Source organism: Chrysemys picta, chromosome 11 (genome assembly GCF_011386835.1).
Source record: "Chrysemys picta bellii isolate R12L10 chromosome 11, ASM1138683v2, whole genome shotgun sequence".
Classification (NCBI taxonomy): Eukaryota; Metazoa; Chordata; order Testudines; family Emydidae; genus Chrysemys; species Chrysemys picta.
The window spans coordinates 57,153,535-57,177,664 of record NC_088801.1 but is presented as its reverse complement, the minus strand read 5'-3'; the positions used below and the strand labels follow the sequence as shown (position 1 = coordinate 57,177,664).

Below are 24,130 nucleotides of genomic sequence, written 5' to 3'. Positions count from 1 at the left end.
GATGAGAGACAATCAGAGTTGATGGCTCCAGATTACAGTCTTGATGGCTTCTCAGTAATACTCTTCCAAGGAGGCATCAACCACCTTTCCTTGGCAGGGCTCTGTCTGGAATGTTGTATGATATGCTGCCCTCAGGCAAGTTTCAATTTGTTGTTAGCACGTAGTATAAAATGAAGTTCATAATTTGATGCAGACATATCCTGCCCTGTCACACTTAGACATGCGTACTCAGCTCCCGTTGAGGTCTATTTTCAGGTCGCACTAGCACTTTGAGACTCTTTGTTTTAAATGTCTTTCTTCCTCAGATGAACTCACAAATGGATATTATACAAATGGTACATTTTACATAAAGAAAAATTTAATTTCATCCTTGACTTACAGTCACCCGGACGCTAACATCATGTGTTACACATCCATAACAACCATCCCAAAAGAGGCAAGTCTTTAACATCCATAAAAAAAAATTAACATAATTTCAGCCTGAGTGTCCGCGAGAGTGCAGGACCTTAACATTAAGAAGGCCACTAGGCATTGGAATTAGTGCAACAGATCACACGGGTATGCCGACAGCCTGTAGCAGTGAACCTCCCAGTCTAGGTCAACACACTCAGGTTCACAGGGCTCACGCTATAGCCCTAAAAATAGCTGTGTAGACATTGCAGCTTGAGCTCTGGTACCTGGGGGTGGGGCAGGGTGGACTGGGCTTCGGAGTCCGAGCTCCAGCCCAAGCCACAGCTTAAAAGCACTGTCTGTGCAGCTTTTTATTAGCATGGTAGCGTGAACCCTGCAAGCCTGAGTCTGTTGACCTGGGCTAGTGGTCACAGGCTTCCTCAGTCTGTGTAGACGTACCCTAGAACACGTTATTTTAACAGGAGTATCTTGCCACATTTTGATGCCTCTCTGTCCTTTGCTTTTGATTCTAAATCAAATCTTCTTAGCTCTGTCCTTTTATTTTCCCATTGGCCAGAGACCAATGTCTCGAGTAATACTCAGCCACCAAGTGAAAAGGAAGGAGAGGGGTTCAGATATGAGCAGACTCACTCGTGGTGCACAAGACATATCCTTGGACATTCTCAAAGGCTCAAAAAACATCACAAAAAGAAAATAAGACAGAGGCTGGATCCTCACCCCCTGTCACACTGCCCCCCACTGCACCTCCCAAGGCTTGTGTGCTAAGGCAGAGCAGATCCAGTCCACTGGCAGATCAGATAGCGAAGTGTTCAGATTTGTTACATTTTACAAGGACCCTTGACCTTAAAAACTAAAGGTTTGTTGTAGCAATTTTTCTATATGCATTAAAATCCTTGTACCAACTAGCTAATAACTGCATTAATCACCAAATCATGGCCCAGTGTGTAATCTTTCTACAGGGTGGTTATGTGCTGTACATTAACCTACAATTAAGGATAGCTTCATAAAATATGTACGGTGAAGCTTGTTTAATAGATAAACTATTCTCCAATTTATTTTAAAGTCCAATGACCTACATACTCAGATGCTGAAAAACCCCTCTTACTAACATTATTTCTCCCCTGAGACCTTCCATCTGAGCAAATCTGTTAAATGAAGTAGAGGAAGCTTTGATCCAAACTAGGCTAAATCCATTGGAACAAATGCCTGACACGTATGTGTGTGTGCGAGGGAGAAGGTGAGAAAAGAAAGTCAGAGGTAAAGTCACGTGATTCAAGTAACTTCTGAGGCTTCTCCTAAAACTTTAAAGTTCGCAGCTTGTTTGAGACAGCAATATTTGCTTAAGCCTCTGGCTATGTTATAATCTGCGTACCAGGCAGAACACTCCTCTGCAGCCCCGCACCATAGATCTTTATTGCAAATTCTGCATCTGTCTGAGCGTCCAGAACACCCACTGAGGTCGGTGAAAGTTTTGCATGTGACGACGTGCAGAATAAGCAAAAGTTATCCATACTGTGGATAAGAAATCTGCAGTGAGTATTTAGCAGCAGCAATTTGTTCATTCTACTTTGCTCATGAGGGGAATAATTTTTAATTGGATTGAAAGATCTGAAATTAGTGTATTTAGCAAGTTTATTCTGAAACAACGTGCATCAGATGCCCTCAGAAAGTGTAACTTGCTCCGATTTCTGGTTAATTCCTTGGGCTAATTATTGTGTATTCTTCTGTTTTATCTTTATTGAATCACAGTAGTAGTTTGAACACACCTTATTATATCATTCTGAGGCTCATTATCGAGTACGCACTAGAATCAGGATGGTGTTCTGAGGCCCACAGAGAGAAAATAATAATTATTACTAGTTTTAATTATAGTCTGGAATTCCAGCACGTTGGGAGTTCCTGCATACGCTTCAAAATACTTAATTTGCTTGTGCACAAAACAGTGTTTTTCAAAGCCCTTTTTACCTCAGAACCAGTTAGCTGTGATGGGAGCTCTGGGTGAACATTGGGAAGAGATTCCCCCCCTCCCCTCCACTCCCCCAAGGATGTACACCGCCGTAGTCTCCTCTGAGAATGCTGTTGGTATTGTAGTTCATAACTAGGGCCCTACCAAATTCACGGCCATGAAAAATGCGTCATGGACCGTGACATCTGGTCTTCCCCTGTGAAATTTGGTCTTTTGTGTGCTTTTACCCTATACTACACAGATTTCAGAGGGGAGACCAGTGTTTCTCAAATTGGGGGTCCTGACCCAAAAGGGAGTTGCAGGGAGGTCTCCAGGTTATTTTAGGGGGGTTACGGTATTGCCACCCTCACTTCTGCGCTGCCTTCAGAGCTGGGTGGCTGGAGAGTGGCGGCTGCTGACTGAGGGCCCAGCTCTGCAGGCAGCAGCAGAGAAGTAAGGGTGGCAATACCATACCAGGCCATCCTTACTTCTACGCTGCTGCTGGCGGTGGCTCTGCCTTCAGAACTGGACTCCCAACCAGCTGCTGCTGCTCTCCAGCTGCCCAGCTCTGAAGACAGCGCTGCTGCTAGCAGCTGCACAGAAGTAAGGGTAGCAGCAGTGCAACCCCTCCTACAATAACCTTGTGACCCCCCCCCCTCACAACTCCTTTTTGAGTCAGAACTCCCTACAGTTACACCACCATGAAATTTCAAATGTAAATAGCTGAAATAATGAAATTTATGATTTTTAAAATCCCATGGCCATGAAATTGACCAAACTGGACCGTGAATTTGGTAGGGCCCTATTCATAACTACAGGTGTGGACTGTGATGAGATCTTATCGTTCAATATCCACACTAAAGTTGAGGGTGTGTCTATGCTGTAAAAAACTACCCCGCAGCAGCAAATCTTAGAGCCTGGGTCAACTGATTCAGGCTTGTGCTACAGTGCTAAAAATAGCAGTGCAGATGTTCCTGCTTGGGCTGGAGCTCCAGCTCTGAAACTAGGTGTGTGTGTGGGGGGAGTCTCAGAGCCTAGGCTCCAGCCCAAGTGGGAACATCTACACTGCAATATTTAGCCCCATAGCACAAGTCTCACTGCCGCAGGGCTCCCTTTGCAGTATGAACGTACCCTGAGAGATTCATTTTAGCAAAGGACTGAGGGTACATAATATGACTTTGTTTTAGCTTGCAGACATTAGGGTCTATATGCAATAACTCATATTAGCATGGCTGGAAGTTTCAGGTGCGCACAGAGATGAGAAACCACAACTGGCCCCTATACTTCTGCACTTAGCTACCTTCCCCTCGCCTCCTACCCCCTTCCTCCTATCCCCTCAGCAAAATATTCACATGCCCAAGGGGCCACACAGGATAAGTGGTGGGAGGATCTAGGCTGTGGAGAAAAGGTATTCTTACTAAGTCAAGTCACTGGACTGTGATTCAGAAGACATGAGTTCAGTTCCTGGCTGTGCTATAGACATCCTGGGTAGATCACTTAATCTCTCTGTGACTCAAGTTTTCCATCTCTAAAATGGGGATAATAGGACTGCTCTACCTCACCAGGTGGGTGTGAAGTACAGTTTGTTAGTTGCTTGGATACTACAGCAAGGGGGCCCCTCTATGTATCTAAATAGATAGCATTCTGCTTAGTGTGGCTATCCCCACTAGGTAAAGGCAGTACTGTTCCTTGTTTTGCTATTCTGCCAGGCCTGGTAGAGGCGGGGCTACAGGTTAGCTCAGTGAGGAATAATCATCCTTCTACTCAGCTTCCTGGAATCCCTGGCCTGAGTTCCCTTTCAGAGCACTGCTGTCTTCTTGGCTAGCTGGCCCAGAGGCCTGGGAGTTAGGAATGTGCAGACACTGTCTTCACTACCTGTTGTTCACAGGAGTGGTCTTGGGGACTTCAGTGGGACTACTGCTATGAGTCACATGTTCCAGTCTGGCCTATAGTGCTTTACATCTTAAAAGCTGTGTATGTGGTACATACTAATTCATTCAAATCAGTGCCCAAAGGGTGAAAGGCTCTCAGTGTCCCATCACCAACCCCAAGCTATGCAGGCATCCCAAATATCTGTATTTTAAAATAGGGAAAGCATATGAATAAGCATGTTTACATTAAACTAAACTGTAAGTAGAAAGTTGATATAAAAATAGGCATTCGTGGTAGCTCTTGCATTTTTTCCTTGCTTGTTTTAAAAGACTTCAGTATTTCAGATTTTGGTGTTTATTTACAACCATGAAAATCCTTTGGAAAATAAACAAGGAAGGGTTGATAAATGGTGCAAATCCACCATTTCTTTACTTCTTGGAGACCTGGGTTCAAATGGCACTGGGTTAAGCTGCTGCCATGAATGAAGTTGTTAAATGTGGGGCAGATGCCACTCATGCACATAGTTGGAGCTGTGGGGTGTGTTCGTATGTGTGTGTTTTTAAAGCCATAGCCTTCTAAAGGGTGAAAGGTGAACAAGAGGCTTTAAACGGCTTTCTGCAGAAGACAGAGAAGGGAGAATGCCCCTCGGAATGCGCTGGGAGAGCAAAGACTTAAAAAGGATGATGATGGGCACTATAGAAACCCCAGACAAAGGCATTCTTATTCTGGAATAAGGGTATCTACAAGGAGTTATTCCAGAAGATCTATGCCACTTCAAATTTACATTCTACCTTTATCTGGAATAGCTGTCAGGTGGAGACGTGCCCTAAAACAGGTGGGTGAGCTCCCTTCAGGGCTAGCCAGAGGTTGTCAGCTGTTGTGGAAGGCGAGGCTGAGCCATGGCCAGCCACTCTCCCTTTGAGATGTGTAGCCCCACTGGTGGTGCTATGACCTCATACCTTGTGTGTAAGGAGCACGCTTAGATTCTGGCTGTCTTCAGGGCAGGGAGTTCCTTGTGCCTTCTTCCTTCGCCCCCATTGCAAATTCATGCAGATTCACTCAGTCTGAAGTTTCTGCAAACTTGGTATTCAAATCTCAATCAAAATGTTTTGCCAGAACCTGGTTTATCAGGCTGAAGACTGATAATGCATTTAGAAACGTACCGGCACAGAAGGTAACAATTGTGAGAGGGAGATCCTTTTAAAAGACGCTTTTGGATGAATGAATTATCCTTTCATTCTCTGGAAAGTTTGCCGACAATTTCAGTTTTGCTGCAGTGATCCCCAATGGTTAGAACTTTACTAGCGAGGGAGCCCCAGATGACCAACAGGCAGCTTGACTCCAGAACTGAGGTCTCTGTGGTCAGCATAAGCAGAATAAACACAATACATCCTCCTTCTTTAATGTCCCTTTTTGTGCAGCAAAGGCATGATGGAGAAACTGGAGTTCCAACCAGGAAAGCTGCCGGTGCTGTAAACAAAAGATCAGCTCCATATTACAGGATCCAGCAGACTCAATTAGTAGACTAGTGAACTGTTCTTCTTTTTGCTCAAGGGACCCCCGATGGACTGAAAAGCCTATAGACCAAACAAATGTATTCTGTTTTGAGTCTTTTTTTTTTTTAAAAGGCATCTTTTTTGCCAATGTTTTGACACAGTAGCCAAAGCTAGTAAAATTTTTGGGCGAGTGGCCAGTGCTTGTTTTACTGAACACCCGCAGAAACTGGGAATATCAGTGAACCTGAGGCTTTTTGAACGAAAGAGTCATGGTGCCAGATACAAAGAGAGCTGGCAAAAAAAAAAAAAAAGCAAGCATCTTCAGTGCTGAAGAGACCACTTACGACTCTCTTCCCAAAGAACAACCTCGCCCCTTGTTTCTTTTTAAAACTCTTTAGCTGTGAATGGGAATAATCAGCTTTCTAGTTTGAAGATTTGACTTGCCTAACTCTGCTAGTAGCTGATTGGCTGTTGCCTGAAGATAGTTTGGGGCAAAAGGGATCTAGAGTATAGAGGGAGTGGAATTCCATTTCATTGAACTTGGGTGTAATGAAACTCCATTTGGAATGAAATAAAAGGAAAAGTCCCAGGTAGTTTCATGCATTGCATTGTGTAGAGTGGAAAGTGATTAAGGCATTGGGTTGAGACTCAGAGACCCGGGGTCAGTTCCTGGCTCTACAACAGACTCCTTGTGTGACCTTGGGCAAGTCCCAATCTCTCTGCCTTGTTTTCCTATCTGGAAAATGAAGCTACCTCACAGGGGTCAGGAAGGTATATTATTCATGTCTCTGAGGAGCTGAGATACTACAGTGGTGGGTGCATAAGGTAAGAAAGTTCCAGTTATACTAAATCTCCATTTATATTGAAGAGCTTTGAAAGGAAAAAATGGCATCCGTATGGGTCCTATTCTGTTCTCATTGGACTGAATTGGCAAAATTCCCATTGACTTAAATGGCAGCTGAATTGGGCTCTCTGGTTTGAAATATGTTTTGTCAAAATAACTTCCGTGTATATCTGACTGTGAGCCAAATCCTGTCCGCTTCCTCTTGTGAGTGTCTTCACCTTGACTTAAGTGGGAGGAAGACTAGCAGCATTTAACCCTCTGGCTGCTATCTGTTTAGACGTTCAGACCACACTCATCACTGTGGTGTCTGCACCATTCTACAGAGACTTTCAATTAGGAAGGGCCTGTTTTTGTTTGTTTGCGAAGAAAACTCTCTCTCATTGCCTGAAATCTTTTCATGCTGCCTGCTTGTTTTAGTCTTGTGTGTAATGTGGCACAAGCGGCGTTTTGTTATATGCACGGGAAAGAAGGCAGTCTGTAAGGGAAATGCTTAAATTAATAAATTGCAGATTTTTGGTACATGGGATATTTGTTCCAACAGTGAGTTTTGCAGTACCCAAAATTTCAGTTTCAATTAACTTAATTGTATTCAATAGGCTGGATGAAAAGATCTTAAGTAGTATGTGAGTCAGGCTTTCAGAATGTGTTCTGCAGGAGGCTGCTCCTGGCTACTCAGCTGATACACAGGATTTCTGATCCTTGGAAACAAATGCATAGATATACAAAGTGTGCTCTGTATGTCTTGCTCCCTGTCTGGGTTTTTTTCTTGCATGTGATATAAATGGCACAGCATTTGCAGGTATTCTCTCTTTTTTTCCTGCCTCCTTTTCCCCCAGCTCCAACATGCAGATCCACGTGCACACACTGTCTTCCCTAATAAAAAGAGATACCATAATAAAAAAGAGGCTTTATTAACCTAATGCAATAACACCATTTTCTTGAGAATTTAAACATTTCATTTTTAATAATAAAAATCAAATTGACATTGTTGCACCCTGAATGTGTTTTATTCAAATCGGACTAAATGCCGTCGCTTCGTGCCTAAGCAGATATCTCTCGAGATGTGTGTATTTATAGCATTAGTTAAATGAGTTTTAAGAATCAGGCTTGTATCAGGACTATAGGTAGTGAATCTGGGAATCAAGATTAAAAAAAATGAGGAGCTGATGGGATGTATTCCACTGCTCTGGTAGGTCAGGGGCCAACTGCTCTCAGTTATATTGGTATAAATCCAGAGTAACTTCTTTGCAGCAATGGATTCAGTTCATTTGGATTTACAACAGTGTGAGATCAGAATTTGTCCCATTGGAAGTTAGAAGAATTGTTCAAGTGGCAGGGTATAAATGTAACATTGCATATTCTCAGCTATGAACGGATGAACCTTTGTGCTGCTTGGTTTTCAGAAGCGCTCAAAACTTCCATTGGCTATCCAAACTTCTTTGATCTGCAAAATTGAACTGGAAAAATTGCCAGAGTACAGAGTACAAAAAAAGGAAAATAATGAAAATGGCCTTAGGTCCTCAGAATCCTGATAATCCATACACACTATTGCACAGATATTTTTGTCATTTGTTGGATGCTTGTAGGCTAGGAATGGTCTTTTAAAAACCATTCAAAGTATCCCATTCATATAACACCCTGGTTAATGGTCTGTTCGGCACAGCTGCCAATAATATAAGTAAAAAGAAGAACAGGAGGACTTGTGGCACCTTAGAGACTAACAAATTTATTAGAGCATAAGCTTTCCTGGACTACAGCCCACTTGCATCCGAAGAAGTGGGCTGTAGTCCACGAAAGCTTATGCTCTAATAAATGTGTTAGTCTCTAAGGTGCCACAAGTACTCCTGTTCTTCTTTTTGCGGATACAGACTAACACGGCTGCTACTCTGAAAAAAATAATGTAAGTGTTGCCGTTGGAGAAATGTCATGGCAAAGTCTTGTCTTGACATGAAGTATACAGAATGTGAAATTCCTTTATAAGCCTGAGGGCTGATAAAAATGACTTATGAGAGGTTACAGAAGGACAGTGCACCTTACAACATTCCTTTTCTATCTTTTGATTACAGGTAGTAATAGTTTATATCTAAAATTGGTCATTTTAGTATGGTAAAATTAGATTTCACTGCTGGATACCATGGGGGTAAAGTTTCAGTATCACCCACTAGGGATGAGTTCAGAGTTCTCATTCATAAAAATGGGAGTGGCGTGTCTCAGTGCCTGCCCTCCTGTGTGAAGACTCTTCTCCCCCCAAGTGTGGAGGTGTCACCGTCGCTAATCCATGAGGTTCAGAGGCCGAATTTGAATAAGCACCAAAGCTTCTGATACTTACTGAATCTTATCCAGACCTGCTGGGAATTGGAGCTGGCTTTCTCATGAGATTTCCAGATACACCTCTACCCCGATATAACGCAACCCGATATAACACGAATTCAGATATAACGCGGTAAAGCAGCGCTCCGGGAGGGCGGGAATGCGCACTCCGGTGGATCAAAGCAAGTTCGATATAACACGGTATCACCTATAAAGGGGTAAGATTTTTTGGCTCCCGAGGACAGCGTTATATTGGGGTAGAGGTGTATTACATGGTTCTGACTGCGCTTGAAATGCCATGACAGCAAGTCTTTTAGGGTATGTCTACACAGCAACTAGCCACTCTCACCTGGCTCCTTGCCAGCTGACTTGGGCTTGCAGGGCTCTGGCTGCTGGGGTGTTTCATTGCTGAATAGACTTCCTGGCTCGGGCTGGAGCCCAAGCTCTGGGACTCTCCCATCCCACCGGGTTGTCAAGCCCAAGCTCCAGCCCGAGCCTGGAAGTCTACATGGCAATGAAACAGCCCCACAGGCCGAGCCTCGCGAGCTTGAGTCAGCTGGCACTGGCCAGCCGCAGGTTTTTCTTTGCTATGTAGACATACCCTCCGTTATTTCAGCACTTTCCATGTTGCTCTTGTCCAAAGCGAGGAAGGGCAGAGGTGCACAAAAAAGAAAGAGTAGCATGAAAACCCGGTCTCAAAAAAACAGGTTGGGGATTTATTCATGTTTTGCCCATACTATTCAACTCCACACAGGCTGTGGTGCAAAAGGGAGAGGCTTTGGTTATCCTGAGCCTTGTTTGAACCTTTTAGCATTAGACTAATCTGTTTGCTCCTGTGGCCCTATGCATTGATTTGGCCCACACAGCAATTTAATTTCCACCTTCAACACAAACTGCTTTTGAAATGCTTTGCTTAAAAAAACTATTGTTTTGTTCCCTGCCAGTGACAATAGAATCATTCTTTCCATTGATCCAAAGTCCATTGGGAAGACTGCAGAAAGATTCCTGTTCACTTCAGCATTGGATTAAATCCATAGGTTGCCTGGCAATTAGCGGTTACAGTCAGCCTCTATTGGCTGAGCCACGCAAACCTAAATCACCACCCTTTCCAGTACCTTACCCTGGTTCACATGGGCCCAATCCCCTGAGGTGGGGAGCACCCATAGCTCCTGTTGCCTCTACCATGGACATCCTCTCTTAGGAGCTGCACAGCAGTTTGCCAATTGCTTGTCCACAGTTGATTACAGGACTTCCTTTTGAGGGTCCAGTTGTTCAGTGTGGAGATTCTGTCGGTAGCAAAACCAAAATAAAATAAAATTGCAAACAAAGCTCCATAGGACTTGTGCAAAATATTTACTGTCTCGTTTTTTGACGCCAGTAGTAAAGTTGTGTGAACTAATTCTTAACTAGCATAAAAAGACACTGACAAAATTATTCTAGCCTTAAATACTTGCAAAGTTTTATATTTTGATTGGAAATATGCTGCTTTTTCTACCTCTGTGTTTGTTTTTTATAGTCAGTTATTGACACAGTGTGTAATTAAAAAATAAAATACAGCGCCTGGTATAAGCCCCAAATGTAAGCCAAGCTGGGCACATGTATGATACCTGGTCTCCGAGAATGTGTACAATGGTGTTTATGAGCAGGGCCTAAATTTACTGTTACATCTGTTTTAATCACTCATCACTTGAGATGGTTTTAAACCAATAAGCATTATGGTGGAAAAAGAAGCACAATTCCTGTCAAAATACCCACTTTTAAAAAGTATCTTAAGGATTCTATTTGATGGAAGAATATCCGTTTATTCATGTAAGTTCAATTTAGATAGACTAGACAGGCCCTGGAGTGTCCCTTTAAGTTTGCATAGCTAGTTACTCTGCAAATTGCCAAGTGTGTGTGTGTATTTTTTTTATATGGGAAATGTATGTATGTTGGAATGAGCTAATTTAGCCATCGGAATTTTATAACAAATGTATGAATGCTGTGGGTTTCCCTCCTTAGCCCCCTCTAGCAGAAACATAATTTGCAGAAATGAAAACAGTCTTTGGCTAGCTTTAGGCTTTTCTCAAAAATAGAAACACTAGGGTTTGTCTGGCTGGGCTGCTTTCCTCACCACACACCTGGTGTATATCATTTTAAAAAATAAATTATGCCTCATTAAATTACAATTAAGTGAAATCACGATCATTTGTTTTTCTGGAAGGAAGATGTTTTGCATACTGAAAGCCTAATTTTTTGCAGGTGACAAAAAGGCTGAACAGATTATTTAGTATCACTTTATTTTTTATAATGTTGCTTGCTGGTTACTTTGCATATACTCTGGTAGCTCAGAATTATATTAATGTAAATGTTATTGCTCTCAAGATATTTTATTGTATTGTCTTTTCTGTCACTTTGCGATCTATCTAGCATTGTTTACTGGTGCACTGCATCACAGCATTCTCTTCAATCTTAGAAGGAAATGGGATTTTTCCTTCTGAGTTAGTCATTTCTCATTATCTATCCTGCTATTCGCATAGCTCATAAGGCTACCAAACATCCACCCTCATCTTTCCAGACGGACTGAGCCTCAATATAACATTTGTACAGCCAGATTTCCCCCATGCACAAATGTGACTGGGAATCAGTGTAAATAAAGAGAGCTCAACTCCTCAAAGTTGGAGCTGTGTCAGATGGTGTGCAGTTACCTCGATTGCTTGCACAAGTCTGGAAATGTGCATTCCAAAGTTTGGGCACTGGCAGAGCCACTTGTACATGCAAATACCTGATTAAGTATGGAGTCAGTGACTGCACTTGTAAGGAATTGCTGGTGCACTTTTGTGTATGTGTCCGATCTTCATTTTTTACAATTATACCATAAATTCAGACATACTGGGGGTCAGGGAGGGAGTGGGAAGGAGGAAGCAGTGCAATCTGTCTTAGAGCAGTGGTTTCCAACCAGGGATCCGGGGCCCCTTGGGAGTTTCAGGGGGTCCGCGAAGCAGGGCTGGCCTTAGACTTTCTGGGGCCCAGGATAGAAAGCTAAACCCCGCCACATGGGCCTGAAGCCGAAGCCTGAGCAATTAGCTTCACGGGGCCCCCTGTGGCATGGGGCCCCGGGCAATTGCCCTGCTTGCTTAGGGTTACCATACGTCCGGATTTTCTGGACATGTCCGGCTTTTTGGGCTTCAAATCCCCATCCGGGGGGAAATCCCCAAAAGCCGGACATGTCCGGGAAAATCGGGACATGCGGGGCCGGCGGTGCTGGGCCGGGGGCCGGGGCCGGGCCGGCGGTGCTGGGCCGGGGGCCGGGGGCCGGGCCGGCGGTGCTGGGCCCGGGGCTGGCCCAGGGCCAGCACCCCAGGGCCCGAGCCGACCCAGGCTGGAGACACCGGGGGGGCCAGACTGGGCCGCGCCTCCTCCCCCCCCCTTACCTGCGGGAATGTTCGCGGGAAGCAGGGGAGGGGGCGGAGTTGGGGCGTGGGGGCGTGGGCGTGGGTGGAGCCGGGGCCCCGTGGAGTGGCCCCTTTTTGGACACTCAAAATATGGTAACCCTATGCTTGCTATCCCCCTAATGCCTGTCCTGGCTTTTGTATGCAGAAAACCAGTTGTGGTGGTACACGTTCGCTGTGGAGTTTTGATAGCATGTTGGGAGGGGTGGGGGCTCAGGAAGAAAAAGGTTGAGAACCCTTGTCTTAGAGTACATTCCCGTTGCTCACAAGGTTCTTTTTCAAATCAGCCTGGTGCTGGGGAGGAGAAGAAAGGGGAGATTAAGGAAAAATCCCCAAATCACACAATAGTTTGGAAGCTGGGGTGTTTTTTTTTTAAATTTGTTTCTGGTATATCCTCAAAACAGCCAGAAAATCAAGAGTTAGGGAACTTTGTAACATTGGTTATTAATTTTTTTATCCAATTTGGAGAGTTTTCCATTGACTCTAAAGGAAAACTGCAGGTACTGGATATATCTACCTTGGAATGGCAAAGGGCTGAGTTCAAGCCTCACAGTTTAGACCTCTACGACATCCACCCCTCTTTCAGTTAATCTCTCCCTGGGCTTGTTAGTCTGGAAAACTTGAAAAGCATTTTGAAATGTCCGCAAACTGTACGATCTCTAATAAATTGTTACAGCTATACCAACTACACGATACATGGTACTGTCAATGATTTCAGCGGGTAACTGAAGCAAGAGCCATTACCATAACGCCAAAGGGTCTTTGAATTTTTCCATAGTGTGGATCTCATCTCAACAGACCAGTTGCCTCACAAACCATCTTCCACTTTCATCGCACGGCCCCAATCCTCTCCCATTTGCAATGCCGTTGCACTTCTGTGGCAGCTACCACAGTGGCTTACATACTAAAGTAATATTAGGAAAATGTATTTTTAGCTTCTTTTAAGGAGAGACATTGACCAGTCAGCTCTTTGGGGACCACCAGTGGTCTGTGGACAACAGTTTTGCGGTTTCTGCCATAACAGATCGTGGTTCAAGCATACCTCTTCTGTGTATGTTCTGGCAGCGTGTGAGCAGATGTAAGCAGACATAGGGGTGTTTTTTTTCTAGACTGTTGGTTTTGTCAATAAGTGTAGTGAATAAGGCCAATAAACACTGGAAAATATTGGCTTTTGGTCACTGGTCAACTGTCTTGGAAATGTCCAACAAGGGTATTGGGGACTATTTGATGTGAGGGGAGAAAATAAGCCAAGAGTAAATACTTCAGGTTTTCTAGTATGTGGCTGCATGACAAGAGCACTGAAGTAAGATTGACTGTAACTGTAATGTGATTTCACTAGGCCGTGACTGTAAAGTAACAGTGAGGTATATTTTTGACAACGGTTTCCACACAGTTGTTTTTCTGAGGTACTCCAGTTTCCCCCAGTATTTGGTTGGTAAATATTGACCCTTTAACGGTGATGGCTGTAGGTAAGCTTCATTAGCTATGGAATGGAATTCCCAGCAGTAAAGCTTTTTCTCTCTGCAGTATTTCTGGGAGCAATGCTTCAGTTTGATAGACTGCTAGGTGGGCAGGGTGTATGAATGTTGTGGGACAGAGCAGCCTTTTTAATACTTTGAAATCTCCAACTCTGAGCCTCTTGACTGGCTTGCCCAGTACTGAATTATACCGCTTCTCCCTGCGAGTCTAATCCTTCTCTGTTTCTTGCTTGTACGTGAATAAACTTGAACACAGATGTTGAAGGAAGTTACCATAGTATTACCTTGTGGAAATGAAACCCACATCAATAAGCCGGTGGCAGATATAATATGGCCCTGTAGAGGACAGTGGTACATCCTGTATGATCTAATAAATTGCCTTTTGTCTTAGGCCCTGATCCTGCAAAGCACTTAGGTCTGTGCATAGTGATATTGACTTCAAGGTAGTGCCTACAGTTATGCATGGGCTTAAGTGCTCTTGTTGATTTTAGGGCCTTATTAAATAACATGTTTTTGTCCCTAAATCCTTCTGAATTGAGGGACCTCTGCTATACTGGCTACCTGCTGGCATGAAACTGTAAACACTGGAGGAATGTTATTCATTAATTAATGTCGGCATTGTGAGGTCCATGATGTTTTAAATGATGCAGCAAATAAAGGGTTAAAGTAACCAGTCCCTGGAGATCGTTTCTAAAGCTTTCATATTTGCTGCATTCTCTCCTATGAGAAAAAATTGTCCAGACTGAAGTGAATGGACTGTAACATCAAAACCCAGCCAAATGCTGTGTTTTTTTTTTTTTTTAATAAACCTCCTGTGCTGTTTAAATGTCGGAACTAAATTTACCAAACTTGGCAGATTTCTAAAGATGAACAGGACTGCCAAGTGTTCCCAGCTTCAAGCAGGGAGAGGGAAAGATCTAACCGTTCCTAAAATATTTTCAGGAGGCACCTGGTGGTAATTGCAGTTTTGCCGTTCTGCCCAGGCATCTACCTTTCTATCCGGCATCTCTGTGCTCAGATTGTTATTAGAGCATTAGAATAGGACATTCCCAAAATAAACCAGAGCGCCCAGAAGACAAACACTTTCCTACCAGCGTCCCTTCTGGAGAACCCTTAAGAAACTGATGTAGGTTCTCAGCATTGCAACCCGCATGGTTACACCAAACAAATTAAAAAAAAAAAATCAACACATGACTTGGCTTTTTTTTTTTTAATTTTTTGAACCAGGGATTGCTGTCAGAGATCCTGCGTAAAGAAGAAGACCCTAGGACAGCTTCCCAATCCCTCCTGGTAAACTTGAGGGCAATGCAGAATTTCCTCAACCTGCCTGACACAGAGCGGGATCGTATATATCAGGACGAGAGAGAGAGAAGTATGAACCCCAATGTGAGCATGGTGTCTTCGGCAGCCAGCAGTCCGAGTTCTTCCAGAACCCCCCAGGTAAGGCGCAACCCCTCTTTAACTGTTTTTCTTTGGCTTGAGATCCTGCACATATCTTGGAGAGGGGGTTTCTCAGTATTTTCCTGTCTGTTGTTCCCTGCACCTAGATGTGTCTTGGAAACTTCTTCTGTAGGGTTTTGGAGTTGCTGGTAAGAGGCGTTTATTGGCTGTCAGCAAGGCACTGTAACAACTTTAGCTATGACCCATGGCATAAATACAAAGAGGTATTTTAGTACACGAGAGAGGATACATGTGCTGTGTATACAGATTAATGGTGTATGTCCGCTATATAGCTACTACATGATGGATTATAGAAAGAGCCATGTTTCTAACTTATGTCCTACGTTGTTAGTGTCTATTTCAGTGGGCAGGGCAGAGAGAAGAGTTGGACCTGGGTTCATGTGTGATTTTCAGTGAATAAGAGTGTGTGGCTGATATAGTACATGGCTCCCAGTGAATGAGAATCTCATCGAAATAAGTTTGCTCAGTAGTCTGCCTCATCAGAGTCCTTATTTTAGAGGTTTACATTTGTAATCACTTACAAGTATGGAGATGTCAGGTGGGTGGAGTGTTGAAACGGAAGATCACTGCTTGCTATTTGCCACCAACTATTGTCTGATTGACGTAGCTTCAGATTTCTGTACGCTTTTATCGCTGCTGTTTTACCACCCACTTCCCTAACTCCCTATATAAGATGTTCATCTGCCACTAGAAAAAGAGAACGTGGGCACACAGACTGCAGTGTATTTTCCCCTGCTCCCTGACTGAAAATAATCTCACAAACATTTAGGCTTCTGAAAAAGGGTGTGTGCTTAGAAGGAGATTGTGATTACAGCAAATTACCTTTGTCATCACAGCATTTGCATAGCTTTAATCTGAAATTCCTCACCGCAGAGCTAAACCCGCTCAGTTCCAGCATTTAACTTGATTCAAAACTTTACTGGTGAATGGGCCTGTGTCATCATCCTGCTTTAGTAACTCTAGTATTGTGAAGTCTGTAAAGCATCTGAGTTGTAGTTCTGTGTTCACATTATCTGTGCTTCTAATCTTATTACTGGATACTTTTCATATCTGAGATCTGGAGCTCTCACTCTAGTTATTGGCAGTAGCGTAGCACAGACTGATGAGTTATAAAGACAGGATTTTGTTTCTGTAAAAACAATTGAGGTCATTCAAATACATCCTGGCATTTTAATACTCTTTATACCTACACATTACATAAAGGAATGGTTAATTGCAGGTAATTTTCTAGCATACTCTACTCACACAAATTTGAAAATGAATTTTGGGTTGCAAACCCAGGTCGTTGGCCTAACTAACTATTATCTTCCCAGTTTCCATTTCATGAAAGTGAGGATGTGTCAAGACAACTTCTATCTGATACTTTAAAACATCATAACCACACGTGTTTCTGCATTAATTATTGTAGTAAAGGATTTGCTCATTCACACAAATGTTCAAGTAGGATAAATTCCACAACTAGAGTTACATACGAGGCACTCTGGCTCTGGGGATAGGTTTCGGTGCAGGTCAGTGGATCGTGGGAGTTGGAAAACCAGGGTTCTGATCATGTCCCTGCCCCCAACCTGCTGGCAAAGCCACTTCACCTCTTTGCCTCCTTTCCCCCATCTGTAAAACGAGGCTAATGGGTAACACCTTCCCATTTAAGAGCTCAGCATTGTTAGCAAATCTGATTATAAAAGTTTAAAGAGACAAGGCGGGGGAGGTAATATCTCTTGGACCCACTTCTGTGGGGGAGAGAGGAGCTGTTGAACTTGCACAGAGCTCTTCCTCAGGCCTAAGGCGAGTCAGAGGCACCCCAGGCTCACTTTACTTTTTGACTTGAATGAGGCAGCAGTTTTTTTTTTTTTTTTACATATTTGTTTTATTGATGAGCAACAGTGATACATAGAGCGTGGTGCCCTCAGTGCTTGTCTTTTCCTGAGCACGCCGGGAGCAGCTCCTCACCCCACAGTGTCTGGGCACCAGTGAAATCCCACTTCAGCACTTGCCAATGGCAAGGCATGCTGTCGGCACTGCTGGGAAGACCTGGGCACCCCCGAAAACAAGGCTGTTGACCAGCCCGTAGGCAGCACATTTTACTTTGCTTCCCATATACATTGTATTAGCCTGGGTGAGGCCAGTATCCTCTTGATCTCCTGTTCAGTGATTCCCGCAAGTGCAGCTTCCCAGCCGAGATGTTCTAAATAGCAAGAATAGGGGCCTTGGACATAGCAAAGGTAGCTAGATGGGAGGAATTGTACTGTCCTTCTAGGAATTATGCTACAGTGCTAGAGAAGTTGATTTAATGGCATTTTGAAACATCGTTTCCATAGATACCAGTCTCCTGAGACAGTAGTTCTGGGAATGATTTTTCAGTGTGGAGGGTTAAATGAGAGGGTATCGTCAGCTACTATTAATATGGAATAAGGACAGTGGGGGGTTGATATAACGGGGATGGGGAGTTAACCACCCGTCTGTAATTCTGCACTGGTGATGAAATCCCCACCTGGGGTGTTTCCTTGGTATGTTCCGGTATTGTTCAAGACCAACGTGAGGAGCGGAGTACCAGATTAACTCAGCAAAAGGATCTGAGTGCTTTAAAAACAAATTCTGAGAGTTTAAAAGGTTGTTGCGTACATTTGGCCAGTTCTCGCCAGTCTGTTTTACAAAGGAGTAAGGGATGCAGCAGTAACTGACAGGACTTAAGAGCTCTTACATTGTTGCTGCCCACTTATCCTCTTCCTTTGCTTATTATTTGCATTGAGAGATTCCAATAATGGCCAACTTCACATTAGCATCAAGACAGTTTTCAAACCTGGGGGTCGAAAGTTAGGCACCTAACATCCTCAAGATTTAAGGTGTCATCGAAAGAAGTCCATTGGAACTAGTGGGTGCCTTTAAATCTTTGACTTCAGTAGGCTTTGGATGGGACCTTCAATGAAGATTTCCATGGTGAGGAAAGGATTTGGGGTGGGAAGAGCTAGGAGGAAGAGAAGGGAGGGAGCTCAGAATGTTCTGATTGGCCTAGGTAACCTTTCTGTTAACATACAGACATTTGGGCAGTTGTGTCCAGCTAACAATTGACACTAGAAATGAGCCTGAATCAAAACCCTGTCATAACTACCCCCAAACTCCGGGCAATTGCAGGTATAAAGGCAGGGACCAGCTGCAAAGGTTTACAAGGGGCCAAACCAAGATCTGTGAATGGAACACACACTCAGAACTTTTGGGAAGGTTTGGATCTCGAATGTGCTGTGAGCTTTGCCACTTGGGCTCATTTATTTCTCAAGCCCTTTGCACCTCAGTTGCAAACAGACAATTTATACTTGTGATGTTCATCCTTTCGTTAAGGGCTCTTCCTCTCTGGTGCAGGGATTCCAGGGTGAGCTGTTTCAGAGTTAAAGCCTAGTTTAGATCAACTCTAATAGCTCTGCTATTTAGCCTTTGGAAAATGAATGAAATCTGGCATTCCGAGGAGCTGATGCTGCTGACACAGATTACTGAGTGTCCTACTGTAAAAGCACCAGTGGAAGGGCATGTCATCGCTCTCGGTCTGTTACTCGTCAGTAAAGTCTTAGTGCTGCTGAGGAGGTTAAAATAAAAATCTTGCCGCAGCCTGGTGGATTACATTGGTACAAACCTTTTAGGGTTCGCTCAGCCTGGGGAAGGGCTGGCATCCTCCGTTATTGTCCTTCATTTGTCACAGAAGCTGATGGGAAATCATTCAATTAAAAGGAGTGCACTAGAATACACAAAATCGCAATATGAGTTAAGGAGAATGAGGGCGGCACATCAAAGGCATGCCAAAGCCTGGCTTTATTAAATGATTTTTTTTTTCATTTCCACTGATTTCCTAGGTGAAATTAGGTGACTGTCTGGCTAGCATAATGATGATAATGATGGGAAACCATACATACTCAAATGACATACGTATAGCTTTAATAAAGAATGAGGGAGACTTGAGGGAGTGCATTAAATTGAGTAATAATTTATTATTTAGAGACCTCTACCCATTTACTCATTTTTTCTGGGAGAATTGGCTCTTCCTCCAAGGTATGCCATTTTTAGAACAACAAAAAAGAAAAAGGCATTGCCCCATATATACGCTGCATTTGCAGGCCAGCAGAATGAACTTCATTGTTTGCCTGCAGCTTAGAGCCCCAGCTACCTATCCCGTCTTTGAGCTGTTCAATAAATGTGCTGAGAGAGAGAGGGTTGACAGGGCCCTGCACGTCCTATAGGAATGCATTGCAATTATTTCCAATCACAATTAACCTGATTAGAATAATGGACAGGAAGTGTCCCTCTGTAGCTAATGCAGTTTGGCATCAGCTGACTGAAATCCTTTGATAATTTCTGCACAGATGGCTGGGCTGAAAGCAGCACTTTTTTAATTATTATTTTCATGGTCTCTTGGTAGGCCAAAACCTCAACACCGACAACAGACCTCCCCATTAAGGTGGACGGCGCCAACGTCAACATCACAGCTGCCATTTATGACGAGATCCAACAGGAGATGAAAAGGGCCAAGGTGTCTCAGGCCCTGTTTGCCAAAGTGGCTGCCAATAAAAGTCAGGTGAGTGGTTTTTTAAAAAAGCAAATTCTGGGGCTGGGATTAGACCCTTCTCCTCCTCCCTCCCACCAATAAAAATACATCTGTTCCTGCAATAATAATAATCTCTGGGGAACCTGTCATGTTTCCTCTCTTGCCTCCCGGCTGGTTTCTTTTTCCTTTTAAAATAGGATGGAAAAGGGACCAGCTCATGATCCCATGTAGTTGGTTTTGGTTTTGTACATATTGGGGCCCTCTCACTGAGATGCATACACCTCCCTCCCAATTGTGGTATGTAACCTAAAATTTCTGGTAGTGGAACAAGGACCCTCCAAAATTCTGCCTCATTTGGGAGATAAATTCTTTATTTTTCTTAATTGCTTAACTCTGGGAAACCAATGGAAAACCGCAGCTGAGGCAGATATTTTTTGTTTTATATGCAGTATATATTGTGTACAGTATTGCCTTTTAAATAATTCACTGTACATCCTTGCCATTGTACAAGGAGGGGTTGGGGGAGAAGGACTAACACTTAGTTCACTTGTACTAGCTCTCACCTTGGAGGCAAAAAATACATACTAGGGAACTCAAAGTGGGGCTAAAATTCTTTCAGGAATCAATGAAATGGAAATTTTATCCAACTGTTTACCAAAAAAAAAAAAAAAAAAAAATCCGCCAGAACAGTTTTATGGAGACAGTGGGGGACAGAGTTTGGCATAGGGCAGACAGTGAGTATGTTGGTGACCATTAAGAAGGATTCTGTGTGAAAGGGGCAGTTTTGTTATGAGATGGTACCAACCTGTGTGTGTTTGTGTGTGTGTGTGTGTGTGTGGAGGCGGGGGGTGGGTGGGTTACTCATGCACACTCTCTCTGCTAGTAATATATATATATATATATATATATATATATATATATATATATATATATATATATATATATATATATATTTTCCTTTCCTTCAGGCAAGAAAACAATACTATTCAAACCGAAGTAAAATAAATCTGATGAAAATGTTGAAAGGCAGCTAAACAAGGCATTAAAAGCCATCGATACCGTTCTAAGAGCCTTACTCTCTTATATGTATTTATATCCTGGCATAGACTGATTCCTTTCCCCTTTCTTCATTTTCTCTTTCCCTTCTTAATTGTTATTTCCCTCTTATGTGGAGGTGCTTGGGTTACAGCGCACAATCCCCCCAAAAACCCAACACACACACAGGCACAATATGAAATACATAAAAGGAAAATACCATGGAACCCTTTTAAACTGTTAAATGCATAAAAATCTCATATACCACATGGCAAAATATAATGAGAACTGGAGCTGTTAAACGAATAAAGCTGTTAAAAGCATAATGCCACTTGGCACAACTACTGTGCATTTAACGGTTTTCCACTGTGTAATAAATGACATATGTGGTAAACGTGCAGTAAATATAAAAACTGCACAATTGATTTTGCAAACGTGCCCCTTATTCTTTGATTCATGCAAATATCAAAGTTACACACACAGTCCGGACAGGCCAGTTTTTAATAAGGAGTTTTTAGTACAGACTGAAAGCCAGTCTCTCTGAGGTTTGGCTCAAAATTGTCTGCAAACTTCCTGTCATTTTACCGAGAGGAATCTTGAAATAGAGGCACCGAACCACCCAAAAATAATTCGGGTGGCTCACCAGCGTCAGTCTGTGCCAGTTCAAATGCTTAAAGTGAACAGCAACGGAGCCATTCCCTGGCAGAACTGAACACCAGCCATTCTCCTGAAATAAAAATAAGCCCATTCCTGTCCCACTTGAAAATGGAAAAAAAAAGACGCAAAGTTTGAAAGCGTGAAGCAGAAGGTTGAAAAGAGGACCCATGAATGCTCTTGTCTGGAGTGAACTAAATGTAAGGTTGTGTTGTTCGTCCCCCACAGCAGCCAGTTCAGAAGGGATTCTGAGCTGATGTTTGTTTTGTTTCACAGCCCTGCCAAGGCAGCATTGTTGACTCCCTGTAGTGCTCCAGCATTCACCATGCTGAGAGGTCCTGGCTACCATGACATGCTGCTGGAGTGTGGAACTGGCTTATGCAGGGCACTGAGTGGTGGGGACAAATAAGTGGTTGTCCCTGAAATAGAAGTATGCTGCACCTCCTCTTTTCCTGAAGACCCTTTACTGACCACACCCATAGACTAGCTGTGTGCTCCAGTAAGATCCCTCAGCTTATGTGATGTCAGCGCCTGCTGTGGGGGTGACATTGAACACAAGTTGGCCTGAATTTGAGGGACTAGGAAAAAAAGGAAAGCAAATTATTGGTTCATTTGTGTGGGACGTTCCCTCCCCTCTCCCCTCACGCACTGTGGGACTCTCAGCACATAACCTTACATTTGGTTCATTTAAGAACTAGCAATGAATTTCACTCTGTGTAGCCTAACTCTGCTCTTGTTGAATGACTGTGAGTGTTACCATTGGTTTCCATGGGAGTAATGCCACTCACAGAGCTCTGGAAAATCCCTATATTTGCAGGGGGAATAATGTTTGAAAGAGAGAAGAAAGAAAGAGAGAGAGAGTATTAAAGGCGAGTCTGATTGCACTCTTCTCCAAGGTTCATTCCTTTGCTGTTCTCCCCAGGTCAGGCTTGCTTTGTAGTGTTGCATAAACTTCCCCTGTTGTTTTCCCTCTTCCCCAACTCTGACCACTGGGATCAGTCCAGTTTGCTAGTAAGGCAGCTGCTCTTGTTCTTTCAACAGCAATACCTATGACTGTGAGATCTTCACAGTGTTAACCGCCAGCAAGTATCAGATAAGGATGTTCTGACATTTAAAAAAAAATCCTTAATGTTGAGCTGCCTCTCACACAGCCAAGAGCCAGCGGGACCCGTTTCTTTTGCCCTCTTCCTGGAGGAAGAGTTGGTACCCAATGAAAATGGCTACTGTAATTGGGATTATCCACTGGTGGAATTAATTGGCCTATAATTTAATACCCATCCATCTCTGTTCTTAAATCCTTTTGCAGATGAGGTTTAGCAGCTAGAGGAGTGAGGGTTCTTAGGAGTTTGGAAATCAGGGTAAATGAAAGGCCTGGGGGCTTCAAAAAGGGAAAGGTGCGAAGATAATGTGGTGATAGTCTTTAAGGGATTTAACCCCTGTAATGATCTCAGTTCTGAGACCATTAATCTCAGACTTTCTACTTAACAACCATTTATGTTCGTTATGTGTATATTTTTATCTAAAGTTTGATCCTTTGCAATTTAAATACAGGCATTTATGGCCTGATTTTCTGACGTATGAGAGGCCAGTACCTGCTTTCACTCACACCTGTGTAAACAGGAGTAACGAAGCTGAGCATCTCTGACTTACACCAGTGTAGCTAAGAGCAGAATCAGGCCCGATATGTTTATATTCTTATACTGTTTTAAAAACATAAATAAAACCCAGGGAAATTAAGTACAAAAAACTATGCTAGTGACGTTGAGACGAAATGCAAGGAAATTACTACATTGTGTGTGTGTGTGTATACATGTGTGTGTGTGTGTGTGTATATATATATATATATATACACACATAATACCATATATATATAGTCCCCATCACTGTAGTTCCAGAGAACCTTTATGGTGCTTATGAATCTGTGTCTGATGCACACCCATTTGATTCATAGTTTGGTATTACTCTTTTACAGTACCCTAAGGTCACATGGCAAACATAAAAAGATAAGTCCCTGAGCCAGTGATCTTAAATTCTCTGTGTACCTTTAGGGCTGGTCTACACTAAAGCTGTAAATGGACCTAAGTTACACTACCTCAGTTACTGTAACTTAGATTGACTTACAGTGGTGTCTACACTGCACAGTGTCGATGGAAGATGCTCTCAGGGAGGTGGCCTACAGACATCGATGGGAGAGTGCTCTTCCATCGACTTAGCAGGTCTTCACTAGACCTGCTAAATCTACACTACTGCGTCAATCGCAGCAGTGCCGATTTAGCCCTAAGTATAGATAAGCCCTTAGACACCAGTGTCTTCTCTACAATCTTCTCTACAATCTGTTTAGACATTTATATGGTCCCCATTACACATAGTAACTGAGTACCTCACAGACATAATGAATTTATCCTCACAACAACTCTGTGAGGTAGGGAAATATTATCCCGATATTACAACTGAGGTGCACAGATTAACTGATTTGCCCAAAGTCACTCAAAAAATCTCTGATAAAGTTGGGAATCCAAATCATATGAGTTCCAGTCCATTGTCTTAACCACTGACTAGCCTTACTCTCCTACAGGAGATATCCTCGGTGTTGTGCTCTTTTGAACTCTGGGAACCTAAATACACAAAATCTTTCAATGTCCCTTTTATTCAGGAATATAGTACC

At 43.2% G+C, this 24,130-nt stretch overlaps 1 protein-coding gene across 4 annotated transcripts in view; it reads left to right on the top strand.

The window, feature by feature from the left end:
- SATB2 (SATB homeobox 2) overlaps nucleotides 1-24,130 on the top strand; it is a 163,957-nt gene that overhangs the window by 102,778 nt on the left and 37,049 nt on the right. For 3 of the 4 annotated variants that reach the window (XM_065562051.1, XM_065562050.1, XM_065562052.1), the window contains 2 exons: nucleotides 15,015-15,227; nucleotides 19,651-19,806. In XM_065562051.1, coding sequence (XP_065418123.1) covers nucleotides 15,015-15,227; nucleotides 19,651-19,806 — 369 coding nt within the window. The remainder of the gene's footprint in view (nucleotides 1-15,014; nucleotides 15,228-19,650; nucleotides 19,807-24,130) is intronic. The other variant, XM_065562053.1, reaches the window with a different exon arrangement.